The sequence below is a fragment of the Leucoraja erinacea genome, chromosome 2 (genome assembly GCF_028641065.1).
Source record: "Leucoraja erinacea ecotype New England chromosome 2, Leri_hhj_1, whole genome shotgun sequence".
Classification (NCBI taxonomy): Eukaryota; Metazoa; Chordata; class Chondrichthyes; order Rajiformes; family Rajidae; genus Leucoraja; species Leucoraja erinaceus.
Genome location: NC_073378.1, coordinates 3,246,507 through 3,263,597, shown reverse-complemented (window position 1 = coordinate 3,263,597; position 17,091 = coordinate 3,246,507). Strand labels below are relative to the sequence as shown.

Here is a 17,091-nt window from a genome sequence, read left to right as displayed (position 1 = left end):
TTTTCTGTAGCTTTGCAAAATATTCTTTGCCATATATTAATCATATTCCCTTTGGAAAGGCACAATGGAAATTCCTTCCCCTGATCTACAAGAGACATTAAAAATTCCAACCACATTGCATTAAAATAAAATAAAAATCCCAGCTTTGTTTTTAAATAAACGAACATCCATACCCACTGAGTCCTCTACTCCTGCAACTCTTTTAGAACAGTATTCTTTATTCTGTAATGCTTTGTTCTTTCTTCCAATTTACAGTCCGAAACCTCGTGTGCCATGTTTGCTCATTTCATCACCCTTAGTATGATGCTGCAATTTATCACTTTCTGTTTTTGAAGTTGCAGTGCTGTTGTCAAGTTTTAATTTTATCCACAAATTTAGAAACTACTTTCCTCCAATCCAAAAAACAATCATTCACCACAATGTTACGTAGCTAACTTTGTATCCAGACTATTAATGTCCCTTTTATCACGTACTTCAACTTTGCTAATAGGCCTGTTCATGGGACCCAGTTGGCACAAGAGTCATTTAGTTTAGTTCATAGATTTATTCCACCACTCTCATTATGTACTTTTTTCATTCAACCACTCTCATTATGCACTATCATCTTTTATAAAAGATGCATTTTATTTTCTAGTATCAGTGTTGCAACCTATTGTGATTTTATAATTGGGAATCTTTCCTCATGAAATTCCAGCCCCATTTCCCCCCCCCCACATCCCACATTACTTGCTGCATGTTAGCCGCCTACCTTCCACAAAATATATTCTGCATAAATTCTGTGTTTTTACGCATTTATTTAAGTAAACCATTCTGTTTGAATAACGTTTGCGAAGGATTTCAAACCAAGCAGTAAACTCTCAAAGGGAAATAATTGTACATGTAAGTTTGTTCAATTGACAGATTAAAATTACATTTCTCTTTTCAGATGACATGAACTGGAATGCATTAGAGTGGGACAGGGCTGCAGAAGAACTAACTTGGGAGCGTGTATGTGGTCATATCTCTCAAGTTTATTTATTTTAGAAGTTAAAATGATCTTTCATGTTTTTATTTAAAAAAAACATTTGTCACAATATTTTTTAAATATGAGTGGGTTGCCAACTTCAATATTTAAACTGCCCTAACTGCATATCCCTTGATTTTTCTGATATCAAAATTCTTTTTATTATTTTGAATGAAATTATCGTGATGATGTCCCCACAACCCTGCAAGGACTAATCTTTGCCAATTTCAGTAGAGGCTTCTCCTCCTTTCAATCCTAAATGACCTTCTCGTATTTTGAATCTGTGCCCTTAGTTTTTGATTCTTAGCCAACTCAATCTCTCGGGAACCAATCTGACAATTATTTGCTGCATTCCATCTGGAACATATATCTTTTTTGAGAAGGAGACCAAATTTTTACCCTAGGTGTGATCTCACCAATGTCCTAAATAACTGAGGGTAAAAGTGAGAGGATATTTAGCTATACTATAAAATTATCATAATTAAATAACTAGCTGCAGATGTACTTGAAGGTTTCTGCCTTGCATGTTTGAGCTAAAGTCAAGATGCTTTATGGCAGCATTCAATCAACATTGCATTGGAGGCGGAGGCTTTCTCAATGGATAATTCTATAATGGGTAATGGAAAAGCAATGGATTTAAGAAACTAACATCATAAAGTTTACAGTTGTATAACTAGTACTTTTTTAAAAAATGTTATGTTCCCTAACCTATGAATTCTCCATTTAAACGAATGTCATGACAAATTCAATAATGTGAAATATCCAAAATAAAGAGCAGTGTTGATTGATGTACTAGATGTTTAGTGAGGGTTGATTAGTGAGGGAGTGAGGAGTTATGGGGCAAAGGCAGGGGAACGAGGTCAAGAGGGAAAGATAGATCAGCCATGATTGATTGTAAACTTGATGGGTCAAGTGGCTTAATTCTGCTTCTCGAACGTGAACTTTAAACTCATCTTCTATTGTTTCACAGATGCTTGGATTGGATGGCTCACTCGTTTTCTTGGTAAGTTAAAAAAGCTTTTTTGAGCGTTGATACCAATAATACTGAAAATAATCCATGTTTTTGCAATGTGATAACAAAAAATAAAATTGAGCATATGTTGTTTTTAAGTCAATTTTGCATCTTTTGAATAAGAGAGTCAGTGAACATCATGAGTTGCTTTGCCGAAAAGCACACATGTGCATAGATTTTACATGCTTGTTAATACCAGTTTGCTCATGGATCTTACCGGCATATTGGTTTTTAAAGATACTCTAAATATATATTTGTAAATTTATAGATTTATGGGAGTAAATGCTAACTGATTTTCTTTTTCTGGTAGGAACATGTCTTCTGGGTCGTTTCTTTAAATACACTTTTTATTCTTGTGTTCGGTAAGTGCCGTGTGAATTGCTGTTCTATGTAATCATGAAATCCTGAAATTACCATTGCATATGGTGTATATTTCCATGCATGAATTTGCCTGAAGTGTTTTAATGTTAATGTTTGTTACACCCCAGTCATACTGTATCATTATTTAAGAATTTATGCTAGAATTTAGGAGATTGAGAGGGGATCTTATAGAAACTTACAAAATTCTTAAGGGGTTGGACAGGCTAGATACAGGAAGATTGTTCCCGATGTTGGGGAAGTCCAGGACAAGGGGTCACAGCTTAAGGATAAGGGGGAAATCCTTTAAAACCGAGATGAGGAGAACTTTTTTTTACACAGAGTGGTGAATCTCTGGAACTCTCTGCCACAGAGGGTAGCTGAGGCCAGTTCATTGGCTATATTTAAGAGGGAGTTAGATGTGGCCCTTGTGGCCAAGGGGATCAGAGGGTATGGAGAGAAGGCAGGTACGGGATACTGAGTTGGATGATCAGCCATGATCATATTGAATGGCGGTGCAGGCTCGAAGGGCCGAATGGCCTACTCCTGCACCTAATTTCTATGTTTCTAAATGTAATTATTGCTTAAAGTGCAAATAGGATTTTGGGGTGGGATATATATTAAGCTGAAAAACACTCATGATTTGCAAGATCCTGATTGTCTTGTCACTAATGTCTGCGCTATACCTTAAATCCAATTTCCTGCATTGAGATGATTGGCAAGTTCAACTTCTGTGGTAGTTGACATAACATTTTGAAAATATTTAAACAATTCTACTAACAAGCTTGAGAATTCCCCATAGGCTTTTAGCTTTTAAATTTGATGTTTTACAGATTAAAAAATGTTGTGCTATATCTTCATGAATTATTAAAATGTATTCCTTGTGGTATATGGTTTTGTTATGGTATTGCTAAACCTGGCTGAATCGTATGGTGTGTACACAAATGTTATCAAACCTCCGATGTTTATCCTTTTCTCCAGAGATGCTGTCTGACCTGCTGAGTTACTACAGCTTTTTGTGTCTATCCATTCAACAATCTGATTTAGATTTCCATTTATTATGAGAGCTGAATGCTGGTTAACCCACTTATTCCTTCTATCCCCTTTTTTGATGCTTAATTATTTTATTTTTTTGAATAGCTTTCATTTTATAATCGTCTAAAGGTGCAACTTTAATGCGTAAGAGTAGAAAGAACATGCAAATTCCAGTGCATTATTCCATAACATTGCTTTTGTACATTTCAGCATTCTGTCCTTATCACATCGGGCACTTCTCAGTAGTTGGTTTGGGTTTTGAGGAGTATGTAAGTACCAATGATACGGTGCGTGGCTTTTGAAACGATTCTACATAAAGTTAGTGTCATTAGTAACAATATAGCATTATTGTGTGATATTAACATATTTGATTAAATATTGAATGAATGTTTTATTTTTGAATCCTATGTCACAATGAACAATGTTCTCCCAATTATATACATTTCTTGAAGTTAATTTTCCCTTTTGAAAAAAGTATACATTTGGCTACATTTTGGGGTTGGTGATGTCCTTTTGATAATCGCCATTTCCATAATCAAAATTTGTAGATGCTAGTAACCTACCTCAACCAGGGCCCCATCTCTGTCTTGTAGTTGGGAGGTGCCCTCACAGATGTTGATCCCAATATTATCCTAGTTAACCAGGTGACTGCAAACAAAACAGTAGGGCCATTATGAGTAGGTAGACATAATGTCTACCATTTTCCAGCATTTGCAGTTCTTTCTTAAACATTTGGCCATTATGAGTGTTATTTACAAAAATTGCCCCCAAAAAGTGCACGTGCTTAAAGGTGCGCTATTAATTAGGAACAATCTGTTTTTGATCCATTATAAGGTGTATGCATCAATTGCCAATCGATTATTGCCATCTCTATTTTTTCTTACGAAGGCCTTGATAGCTTTTGATTTCCCACCTTGCTCATTTTTAATTATATAATTTGCACTTCATTATATGAAAATGCACATTTAATAATTAGTGAAATTATAATATGTTGTTTTAAGAGTGGTAAATGTTATTTGTAACTGATCAGAATAAATGGATCTTGTGTGTTACTTTTTGACATTGTATGCTATGCATTGCTGCCTTTTTAAAAATAAAAATAGTTAAACTCTGATAATCTGACATGTTTCGGACATTGCCGCATCACAACAGACTTTATAAAATAGTTAAATTCTGATAATTAATTTTATTAATACCAACATAATTTAGATATTTTTTTTAAAAAAGTGTTTAGTTTAGAGATACAGCACCGAAACAGGCCCTTCGGCCCACTGAGTCCTCACCGTCCAGCGTTCCCCGCACACTAACACCATTGTATACACACTAGGGACAATTTACAATGTACACCAAGCCAATTAACCAACAAACCTGTGCGTCTTTGGAGTGTGGGAGGAAACCGAAGATCTCGGAGAAAACCCACGCAGGTCACAGGAGAATGTTAGACAGTAACATTTTAGTAAACCGATAGGTTTAAAGGGTGGGTTTAACAAGAGTACAGGAATTGGAACCCATGCAAATGAATGGGGAGCATGGGGTCTGGTGACAAGATTGAAAATGCTGAAACTGAGCAACAGTGAATAAAGTACAACACATCATCTAGTCAGTCAGATAGATGTTGAACCACTGGAATTACTAAACAGGCAGGTAGCAGATTATCAGAGTTTTACTGTAAGTGGAAAGTTGTCTTGCTAATACCGTAATGAACTGTCTTCTAAATGTTCTCATGGATATAAAATAAAAATCTCTATAGTGAATTAGAATTAAAATAATTTTTGTGTTCAAAGATGATTATTTTGTCAAGCGTTGTATTTTAAACTTAAATGTAAAATTAAATGTTTATTTAAATGAATTATAGTTATTTCATTATGCACTACTGATTTTTGTTTTACAGGTTCAAGCCTCACATTTTGAAGGCCTGTTAACAACGATAGTGGGCTATGTGTTGCTGGCTATGACTTTAATTATCTGTCATGTATCCTTTTAATCTTGCCTCAAAGAAAATGTATTTAAAAAGTTCCAATTAGCAATACATAATTAATAAGCAAATGGTAATCTTTTCAGGATCCCCTCATAAAAATGCCTGCCCATGATGCAACAATTTGGGTTGGTTTCCTGGCCTTCAGGCAATAGACAATAGGTGCAGGAGCAGGCCATTCGGCCCTTCAAGCCTGCACCGCCATTCAATGTGATCATGGCTGATCATCCACAATCATTCCTGCCTTCTCCCCATATCCCCTGACTCCGCTATTTTTAAGAGCCCTATCTAGCTCTCTTGAAATCATCCAGAGAACCTGCCTCCACCGGAGGCAGAGAATTCCACAGATTCACCACTCTCTGTGAGAAAAAGTGTTTCCTCGTCTAAATGGCTTACTCCTTATTCTTAAACTGTGTCACCTGGTTCTGGTCTCCCCCAACATCGGGAACATGTTTCCTGCCTCTAGCGTGTCCAAGCCCTTAACAATCTTATATGTTTCAATGAGATCCCGTCTCATCCTTCTAAACTCCACCCAGAGTGTACAAGCCCACAGCTGCTCCATTCTCTCAGCATATGACAGTCCCGCTATCCCGGGAATTAACCTTGTAAACCCATCCATGCTGAGTGTCTCAATGGAACATTGAACATGTTGAGGCTTTTGAGAGTTTTTAACTGTATTTTTTAGGGTCTTTGTATCACAGGACTAGCCAGCATTTTTAAGAAGTTGGCGGTGAGCCACTTTCTGAAACAGCTGCAGCCCTTCTAGTGAAGGCATACCCACAGAAGTGTTGGATGAGGTGTTTTAGGATGTAGGATACAGTGACAATGAAGGATGGGTGATGTATTTTCAGGTCAAGTTGCTGTATAATATTGAATGGGGGTGACAAATGTAGGTGATGAGGCTTTTACGGTTTTGGAGATCTAATAGAAACGTATAACATTTTTAAGGGATTGGACAGGCTAGATGCCAACAAAAACTGTTCTCGATGTTGGGGGAGTCCAGAACCAGGGGTCACCGTGTAAGAATAAGGGATAGGCCATTTAGGACTGAGATGAGAAAAAACCTTTTCACCCAGAGAATTGTGTATCTGTGGAATTCTCTGGCTCAGAAGGCAGTGGAGGCCATTTAAGTGAATGTTTTCAAGAGGGAGTTAGATATAGCTCTTGGAGCTAACAGAATCAAGAGATATGGGGAGAAAGCAGGAACAGGGTACTGATTTTGGATGATCAGCCATGATCATATTGAATAGTGGTGTTGGCTCGAAGGGCCGAATGGCCTACTCCTGCACCTATTTCTATGTCTCCAGTTTAGGAGGTGCAGTTAGAATAGCATGTAAACTTCCTGAGTGTTGGGTTGTACTCATCCAGGCAAGTGAGAAGGTGTTGTTAGTTCTGCATCACTGATCTTCAGTTCTACGTGTGGAATGGTGTCTGGGTTCATTGGCTTTGCTATATTTGCTACTCACCCATTGCTTGTTATCCATTTTGTGAACTGTTGGTCGAATGCTAAGGCAATTCGACCAACATGACAATTAGAAATTAGACTTTGCCGCAGGGACTTATCTCATCAACAAATGTGGGTAGATCTCCGCATGCAGACTAACCACACACAGACACAGTCAGGTACATGATCTCACTCCCATGCTTTCTGTGATCTCCCTTCTTTGCAATGCTTCCTCTTTCTGCTCTCGTTCTCGCTGTACCTTTGGTCCTGACTCATCACCCCCACAACCACTTCATCTTCGTATATCTTCCTCCCTTTTAGTGCCCTTTAGTTTCCTTTGAATTTACCCCATCCTGACCATACCCAACTATCGACTGTTTACTGCAAGTGTGAGCATTTGTCGTGCTCCCTATCCCCAATTTCAGACCCCTGGCATTCAAGTATTTTGTTTACAAATGAGCAAACTGCCCTCTTGTAATTGATCTCTAAGTATCAAGTGTGAGGTTACCTAATCTTTCTAAATGTCAGAGATATTCAGAAACGTTAAAACATTTTGTTTGGGAGCCTGGCTTAACCAGTTAACAAGGTTTTTGTGTTGGCTGTTTCAGGGGCTTGCTCTTGCTGCTGATGTGGGTGTACTGTCTTGACCAAGGCCCTGTGGTCAGATAGTTCCTTGCTATTGAAGATGTGACTGCTAAAAATAGATTTTTATACACTCATTTAATCTGGGAGTCTCTAGGATATCTGTCTCTGAAATTCTTTGGATAGCAATAGAGCAATTGGATAGCAATCTAAGTTTATTATTATGTAGTCATTTTTACTGGTGCACACAAACATTGTTTAAAGTTGCAGTTGCTAATTGTTATGAAACCAGCAGGAATGTTGTCCTAGTTCCACTGAACATGAGATTGTTTCCTCTTGCCCTACCATTTGCCACTTGGATACAAGATGTAATCAACAGAATATTCACATCACAAAATATTTGGTTGTTTTGCTTAACCTAAAGCAGGGGTTGGCTGCACTGGTGAAGTTTCAGAGATCTCGACGTTTATTGGGAGTCTGCTATATTGTTGTTAAGGTATTGTTACATTGATTATAACTAACTACAAATATTATAACTGCCTTTGTGGTTTTGGATGTGAAATTAACGTATTTGCAAAATGAGTTGATCAGCAAATATATTTTTGGAGATTGGTAATGCTATGTGTTTTCATTCAGGTGTCTTTACTGGTGGTTGTGGAAATTGGTGTATTCCCTCTTATATGTGGCTGGTGGCTTGATATATGTTCACTGGTAAGTGGTTTCCAATATAAGGACTATTGTGTGTTTTGTTTTAAATATGTTATGCTGCAGAAGTCTGGCCCAGCTGACAGGCAATATGAGACTTTGAGAATCATTCTTATTTTCAAAAACGTAAATTGCTAATCATTTAGGGGGACCAAATCTAAATGCTCAGTGTTTCAGCGTTTGTTATATTTGTCGATGTATTGAAACAATGGATGATCTAATTGAAAACGGCATAAATCCTCAACGTTTTCACAGGGTGGTATGTTTTTATAGCCAATAGTCCAAAATTAGGCAGCTTTGAGTATTGCTCATTGAAATAATTGGAGAAAAGCTATTTTATGATGGTTACACAAAAAAGCTGGAGAAACTCAGTGGGTGCAGCAGCATCTATGGAGCGAAGGAAATAGGCAAAGTTTCGGGCCGAAACCCTTCTTCAGACTATTTTATGGCAGATTATGTTATTATTAAGATTATGTTATTATCAAGCTATTTTATGATGTTGTTCATGTTTGATTTTCTCTCTTTAGTGTGCTTTGGAAGCTCAGTTGTAGAGTATAACCTATTGCTCTTTTTAATTTGGTCTCTAGGAGATGTTTGATGCTACTTTGAAAGACCGGGAACTAAGTTTCCAATCGGCACCTGGCACCACAATGTTTCTGCATTGGCTGGTGGGAATGGTGTACGTCTTTTACTTTGCATCCTTCATTCTTCTACTCAGAGAGGTGAGATCATCTAAAAATGAATTCTGGTAGAATTGAAAATTTGCTTGGATATTTTATCATTTTATTGGTCCTTTGCATATAGGTTATTAAAAACATTTATAGATGATAAAACATTGAACAGCACAGCATCGGAACAGTCCACATTGTCCATGTCTATAGGGGGTCAGCTTCACATGCCCCACAATACTGGTTCAATGTTTGAATGTTTGTGCCAATTTTGTTTGGATAATCCAAGTAAACATTTAAATTCGTACTTCGCAGTGTAAAATATATATTCTATAATGCAGAATATCTGTTCTCTGATACACCATAGTTCAATCATTTTCTACTTCGTAATGGATAAATCTGCAAAAAAGATTGCAGGTTTAGTCAAATACAGCAGATTTAAATTTATTTTTCATTAAATTTGTGTCTTGTAGATTTCACTTGTATTTGTTTCCTATAGTGCTTAAAGTTGTTATTTTCTTTTAGGTGTTGAGACCTGGGGTCTTATGGTTTTTGAGAAATTTGAATGATCCGGACTTTAACCCAGTTCAGGAAATGATCCATTTGCCCATATATAGGCATTTCAGGCGTTTCATATTATCAGTGGTAAGTATAGTTTCAACACTTTGCAGATAAGGCCCCTCGAATTATGATGTTTGGGTAATGGAAATTTATGGAATTCACAAAGCATTATGCAAAATGTAACATATGGAATAAAGTTTTTGCTTACAAAAAACTTGCAAAAATATTTTTATTTTTAGTCTCTCGGCCAATATCATTTGGATAAGATGTCAGCATGTTGATTGGGTTGCCATTCACACCCAAGTGGAGCACTGAACATTTTAATGTTTCACTAAATGTTTGCATTGCATGCAAGTGAATTGGAGAGTTTATCATAAACTTGTACATTCCACTTGTTGTTTTTTGTAGTTTTTGATCTCTGATTATTTTTCAATGATTGGACTTTCTTCAAGAGCAAAGATTGGGGTTTGGTGAAAATATATATTTTGTATACATTGGGTTTTGGTTCAGTGAAAAACAATCATTATACCAACTGCCATACTCATCACAAAACAAGTAAATGAATTAGAAGAAAAATGAAACCATTTTAAGGATAGATTTTCTAAGTCATTGGAAATAAATATAATATCTGAGAACTTTGTTTAAGTTTTATCTAGATAACTTTGTATGTTGATGTTTTCTTTGCAGATTGTCTTTGGGTCAATAGTCCTCCTAATGCTTTGGTTACCAATTCGTATTATTAAGACCCTGTTCCCTGATTTTCTACCATACAATGTAATGCTTTACAGGTAATAAAATATTTCATGTCCTCTTATCAATACTATCTTATTTTTGACCTTTTAATTAATAAGCGTGTAACAGCAGTATGAGTGGTAACAATGGGAAGAAATGGTATCCACAGAGTGGTTGTAGTAACAGATGAGACCTGTTTCACATATCCAATAAACTATTTGTGGTTTGACAGTATTAGATTATTATTGTTGGGTGTACCAAGATACTTCATCCAGTCAAATCATATTATACATGTGTACAATCAAGCCATTAACAACTAGAAGCTGAGGTTTCACATTGCAAAAGATCTTTCAGTTTTTTAATCTAATTAATTCCCGTGTTACCTTTATTTTTGTTCAGCTATATTAATGCATCTGGGGAAATTTATACTTCTTGGACATTTGGACTATTTTCTCTGACTTTTTCATTGTCTGTTCAAAGGAAAATCATCATTGCAATTCTTTTGTGAAGTAATGATTTTCCAAATAATTTTGTAGCTAATGCAGCATTGTTTTAATGTGGAACTCACCCGAGCACAGTACAGTCCCACAAACATGAATGCAAAAAGATAGAATAAGGTGCATTAATGACATGTATTGAAGAATAGACACAAGAATATGCTGCATGTTCATGGATGCATGAAGTGTTCTATATTCACTTGAGAGGAAAAACACTTATCGTCCAGTTGTGAGTGACCACTGAAGTAATTTACACTTAAATGTATCTTGGACTGGCTTTAGATTGGTGAAGGCTAGATGTTCCACCTATATCTGACACTAATATCCTGGGGGATTGCTTAAGGTGCGGTAAAAGACTATCTCTACACCCCCATCATGCCAAGCTCTAGAACAATACCTGGCTTCCTTACTACTGCTCCAATACTATGCTGCAGATGTAAATCTTACGTCCCTTATATAATTCTGTTTGAATCTCTCCTGCTACTTACATTAAATGTCATGCGCCTATAAATAACATATGTACTGTATGTCAAGGCCCTTAAGTTGGGGTCTGTAAAATGTTTATGGGCAAGCTATGAAAATTCAATGAATTTTAATTCCATTGCATACTTTTCTATTATGATGGATCCATATTGTCCAAAGTAGTAGGCAACTAAAAAAACAGTCTAAATGCAGAACAGACCTACAAAAGATGGTGTGTTTTCCTCTTTTCATCTCATACTCCCAGTTCACCATCTCTACCACCCCACTAACCCTGGTTCAACTTCTAAACTGTTTGACAAGGTTATCTAAAGCCCAAGAAGGTAAAATCTATCATACGTGTCCTTTAGTTGCTGTTTACAGACCCTGATAAAAATGCACATCTTAAAATTCCAAAGAAGCAAAAAGCCTTTCTTGGATATAATTTGGATCAGAAAAGAGTTGTTTCTTGCCAATACTTTTCCATTTTTGTAGGTCAACAGTATGGCATTTGTCTTGACATTCTGTTTCCTTTGTAGTGATGCCCCAGTTAGTGAGCTGTCTCTGGAGCTTCTGCTGTTGCAGGTGGTGTTGCCAGCTCTACTCGAGCAGGGACATACCCGGCAATGGTTGAAGGGCCTGGTTCGAGCTTGGACTGTCACTGCTGGGTATTTGCTGTAAGTATTTCCTCAATCTTTATCCTTTCTTCTTAGTGGTAAAGGTTATTAATTTGTTCTGAGATGTGGAGTGGATGAACATCTTTGTAAAAGTCCAATGGTTATTCTGGAATAGGTTTTACAGCAATATTGATCAGGCATCCATTTGCATTTATTTGTAATGTCTGTCAAAGATCAGTTCTCACTTTGAAAGGAAGAGTACACTAATCAATGTTTGCAGTTCATTATTGGTAACATTCTGATAATAAAATCACATTCATGCAGTATAATTAAGCAAGTTGCAATAAAGTTATTGTACATTTAGCACCAATTCTTGAAATTGATTCAAACTTTATTCAAAGTAACATTAGCAAATTTGCAGATGACACAAAGCTTGGTGGCAGTGTGAACTGTGAGGAGGATGCTATGAGAATGCAGGGTGACTTGGACAGGTTGGGGGAGTGGGCAGATGCATGGCAGATGAAGTTTAATGCGGATAAATGTGAGGTTATCCACTTTGGTAGCAAAAACAGGAAGGAAGATTACTATCTAAATGGCTTCAAGTTGGGAAAAGGGGAAGTACAACGGGATCTGGGGGTCCTTGTACATCAGTCTATGAAAGTAAGCATGCAGGTACAGCAGGCAGTGAAGAAAGCGAATGGCATGTTGGCCTTTAACAAGAGGAATCGAATATAGGAGCAAAGAGGTCCTTCTGCAGTTGTACAGAGCCCTAGTGAGACCACACCTGGAATATTGTGTGCAGTTTTGGTCCCCTAACTTGAGGAAGGTTATTCTTGCTATTGGGGGAGTACTGTCATATGCTGAGAGAATGGAGCAGCTGGGCTTGTACATATAAGATTGTTAAGGGTTATACATATAAGAAACATATAAGATTGTCAAGGGTTTGGACATGCTAGAGGCAGGAAACATGTTCCCGATGTTGGGGGAGTCCAGAACCAGGGATCACAGTTTAAGAATAAGGAGTAAGCCATTTAGAATGGAGACGAGGAAACACTTTTTCTCGCAGAGAGTTGTGAGTTTGTGGAATTCTCTGCCTCAAGAGGGCGGTGGAGGCAGGTTCTCTGGATGCTTTCAAGAGAGAGCTAGATAGGGCTCTGAAAAATAGCGGAGTCAGGGGATATGGGGAGAAGGCAGGAACGGGGTACTGATTGGGGATGATCAGCCATGATCACATTGAATGGCGGTGCTGGCTCGAAGAGCCGAATGGCCTACTCCTGCACCCATTGTCTATTGTCTATTCCCAAATTATGATCAGTCTGAAATCTTAAAATTCCGAGGAAAGTGACCACATTTTTCTACAGAAATTAAACTTGGTTAAGCCTGTTTTCAAAACCATTTTGTATTTTAGACGCTGAAATAACTATCGGTAAAAGCATCATTTAACTTAAATCGGCAGACGTGCTGAGTACACTTGTGTGCTGCAAAATAAAAGTTGCATAAAACATGTTGATCGCTCGTTTTAACGTTTTGGATACATTTTTTTTTCCTTACGAATAGGGATCTGCATTCATATTTGCTTGGAGACCAGGAGGAAAATGAGAACAATGCCAACCAGCAGGCAAACAACAATCAGCAGGCTCGTAATAATAATGCTATTCCTATAGTTGGGGAAGGGCTTCATGCAGCCCATCAGGCCATACTTCAACAGGGTGGACCTGTGGGCTTCCAGCCTTATCGGAAACCTTTACAGTTTCCCCTTAGGGTAAGTTACATTTTAATTCAGTGTTGGCTTATCTTTGTATTTCGAGAATAACTACTTAACTGGTATCAGGAATGGAAAGGAAATATTCCTGTGAAATTTTATTTTGATATCCAGATTCATTCCCTTGTTCCTATTGGCTTCCCAAATCTCTTCAACTCTTTAGCCATTAGAACTATAATTCCCCAAAGTTGAAGACTTCCCCACTATCCATGATATCCTTCATGAATCTAGCCTGTCCAAACCTGTCAGTTTTACAAATTTTAATGCCACTCCAGAATCTGTCTTGTTGACAGATTCCTGGAGATATCGATGAGGAGGGGGTTTGTTTGGTAGATATTTGGACAAAGGCCAGCGATGAATAGACAAAAGGCTATGAAATAAGGAGAGAGGTTTACTATATGCACCTACCACGTGCCAGGCTCTGCCCTGTCTCCGTTTCTCTCTTCCAACTTTCTCATCCTTTTAGTCAGTTTGTAGAAGGGTCCTGGCCCCAAACATTGCCAATGTATGCCCTCCAGAGATGCTTCCTGACCTACTGAGTTACTCCAGTACTTTGTGTCACAATATTTCAGGTGTGGCCAAGACACTGCAAACTTTCAGGAAGACATCCTGTACTCTAATCCTATTGTCATGATGGCTGGCGTGACATTTGCTTTCTTCTATCCAATGCACCTGCATACTTGCTTTTATTAACAAGTGTACAGAAATAATTAGTTCTTGTACTTACCAGCTATTGTTAGATGAAAGATTTTGAAACTGTACTGCTTTCATGTACTTTGATGGAAGCTTGTTTTTTGCTTAACTTGTCAAGTTTTTACAAAGTTAACTTCACTAACAAAGTTATTCTTTATTACTTTTAGATCCTGTTATTGGTAATCTTCATGTGTCTAACATTGCTGATTGCCAGTCTCATCTGCCTCACGTTACCAGGTACACGGAACTACTGCCATTTCGTTGAAATCTCAATAAACATTTGTTATGTATATTTTATGATCATCTTGATTTATGCTGAATGAATATTAATATAATTCTTGCGGAACGCAGCACTTTTTGCATATCGGTCGGTCTTCAGTTTGGACCAGATTTAGACACATTACAAAAGTGTAAGGAAGGGGAACAAGGAAGATCGTCAGTGTATATGCCTGCAAAGAAAAGTTAGACAAATTTAAATTCTACTATTTGAAGTGCAATTGGTTAAAGATGAAATCTCAGGAGAGTATAAAGTGGAGAATTAAATGTTTTGTATCTTGAACACAAGATTTGTTTGCAAGGCCAACTAAGGTTCAGTGGCCATAGGTATTTAAAATAATCACCTCTGAATAATTAATATTATTTTCTGGGCAAATGTAATACTAGGTTGTAAATTGGTTGTACTGGACTGGTTAGAATGAAATGCTAAAATGTTGGGCTTAAAACACCACAAATAGAACTTGGATGAATCTTTCGACAGCTATATTAATCCTGGGCATTTGAAATAAATATTTATTGGCCGTTGTTTTCAATGTATGAATTAATTTTGTGTTGCAACCTTCAATGAAGCAATGAGTCAATTAATATTTTGTGTCCAGTTTCAGCAGGTCGTTGGTTGATGTCATTTTGGACAGGGAGTGCCAAAATTCATGAACTATACACGGCTGCCTGTGGGTTGTATATCTGCTGGTTGACTATCCGAGCAATTACGGTGCTAGCTGCATGGATGCCACAAGGGCGAGATGTTATTTTTCAGAAACTAAGGGAATGGTCCCTCATGGTGAGTTATTCAACCTACTAAAGATAAAGTGAGTTGCTTTTTTGGAAGTGGGTCATTTTCAGATTGACAATCGATAGCTGGCAGTGGGGGGTTGTGTCACAGGAATCAGTGCTGGGACTTCAACAGTGTACAATCTGTTAATTAGATTAAAGCATTGAATTATAGGGTGCTAGCGAGATCTCAGCTATATAGTTTTGATCTCCATATTTTAAGAAATTCCATTCTTCCATTGGAAGCAGCTTTACTGGATTGATTCCTGGGATGCAGGGGTTGATGTCTGAAGAAATGTTGAGCAATTGGATGAGGGGTGGTAGCCAGCTGAATACAGAGGATCTTTCTGCTTATGAGGTATCTGGAACAATGAGGCATAGTTTCAACCACTTCAAACAGGTGAGGAATTTCCTTGCTGCCAGTTAAGACTCTCCTGGAATTCTCTACTTCAGAGAGCTGTGGAGACAGAAACATTGAATATGTTTAAGGAAAATTTTGATAGACAATTGTTTTGCAGGAAAGTAGGGTTATGGCAGAGGGAGCAAGAAAGTGTCAGTGTTGCTAAAATGGGATTGGTTTTGATATCTTTGAGCTGCGGAACATGCTCAAGGGATCATTTGGCCGTTGTCTGTTCTCATGTTCTTGCCTTTTTTTCTCCACAGATTGTGAAAACGTTAGTAGTGGCCTTGTTGTTGGCTGGAATGGTTCCTCTTCTTTTGGGACTTTTGTTTGAATTGGTTATTGTAGCTCCCTTAAGAGTACCTCTGGATCAGACACCTCTCTTTTACCCATGGCAGGTGCGTGAGTACGCTTAAATGCACGTTCCCATCTCTTGCATGTAGACGGTAGCTCAGCGGACCAAATGCATTCGAAAGAAATCATGGAATCAAATCAAATTTAAATTGATTTTCAGTGGCTAAAACTGGGGTTGAAATAACATTTCAATAACATTAAACAAAATCCCTTTTGAATTTTCACTAAACCAAAGCAAGCTTCAATTCAGTTTTCAGAACCAAGGATAACCGACCGGTAATGTTAGTGTCCGCCAAGCTTCATAGCCGTGTATCTCTGGTTTCTTAAAAGTTGTCTCCCACTCTGTCTCCCCCCCCCCCCTTCTTCTTCCCCCCCCCCCCCCCCTTAACTGGACTTACGTGACCCTTCCCGCCGCTGTGCTTTCACTGTCTTAATTACAGCGCCAACCTTCCTGAGCATCGCGGTGTGTGTCTGTATCACATTGGCTCTGCACCGTGTGAATTTCACTCAGACAGCGCTCCCCCCGCTTGCCCTGTCCCGCCTGCATAACAGGCTGGTGAAGAGAGCGATGTGTGTGTTCCACTCTGAAAGTCGCCAGTTTTTCAGGTGCCAGCAGTCGCCTGAAAAATCGCCTAAGTAGGACAGGCCCATAAGGAGGCAATTAAATACACCTGAGCAATTACAAACACCTGTGAAGCCATGTGTCCTGAAATGGGGGACTATGTCTAAACACAGCTGTAATTTCTACATGGTTAAACCAAAATGTATAAAAATACCCTTTAATAAAATCTGGCAATGTGCAAATTTTTTTCTATTACAAATCTCAAATTGTGGAGTACAGACGCAAATAAATAAATGACGGGTCTTTGTCCCAAACATTATGGAGGGCGCTGAAGATAGCAGTCCTGAACAACTCATTGGTGACCCTCAGACTATCTTTGATTATTCACGTTATTCCCTTTATCATGTATCTGTACACTGTGAATGGCTCGATTGTAATCATGTATTGTCTTTCCACTGACTGGTTAGCACTCAACAAAAGCTTTTCACTGTACCTCGGTACACGTGACAATGAACCAAACTAAACTAGAATATTTGCCTGGACACTGCACAAACAGTTTTTATGGAATCTTTTACTTTTCACCAAATGGAGCTGTTCTCCAATGTTTGGCCTACAAATTATCACCC

At 37.9% G+C, this 17,091-nt stretch overlaps 1 protein-coding gene across 2 annotated transcripts in view; it reads left to right on the top strand.

Moving 5' to 3' along the window:
- Positions 1-17,091, top strand: part of marchf6 (membrane-associated ring finger (C3HC4) 6) — a 79,942-nt gene that overhangs the window by 55,585 nt on the left and 7,266 nt on the right. Inside the window, exons 8-22 of one of the 2 annotated variants that reach the window (XM_055650916.1) lie at positions 926-987; positions 1,974-2,006; positions 2,326-2,377; positions 3,618-3,676; positions 5,299-5,379; positions 7,836-7,904; positions 8,045-8,119; positions 8,701-8,835; positions 9,307-9,426; positions 10,030-10,130; positions 11,570-11,707; positions 13,205-13,409; positions 14,270-14,339; positions 14,978-15,159; positions 15,813-15,947. In XM_055650916.1, coding sequence (XP_055506891.1) covers positions 926-987; positions 1,974-2,006; positions 2,326-2,377; positions 3,618-3,676; positions 5,299-5,379; positions 7,836-7,904; positions 8,045-8,119; positions 8,701-8,835; positions 9,307-9,426; positions 10,030-10,130; positions 11,570-11,707; positions 13,205-13,409; positions 14,270-14,339; positions 14,978-15,159; positions 15,813-15,947 — 1,517 coding nt within the window. Of the gene's footprint in view, positions 1-925; positions 988-1,973; positions 2,007-2,325; positions 2,378-3,617; positions 3,695-5,298; positions 5,380-7,835; positions 7,905-8,044; positions 8,120-8,700; positions 8,836-9,306; positions 9,427-10,029; positions 10,131-11,569; positions 11,708-13,204; positions 13,410-14,269; positions 14,340-14,977; positions 15,160-15,812; positions 15,948-17,091 lie in introns of both variants that reach the window. The other variant, XM_055650908.1, reaches the window with a different exon arrangement.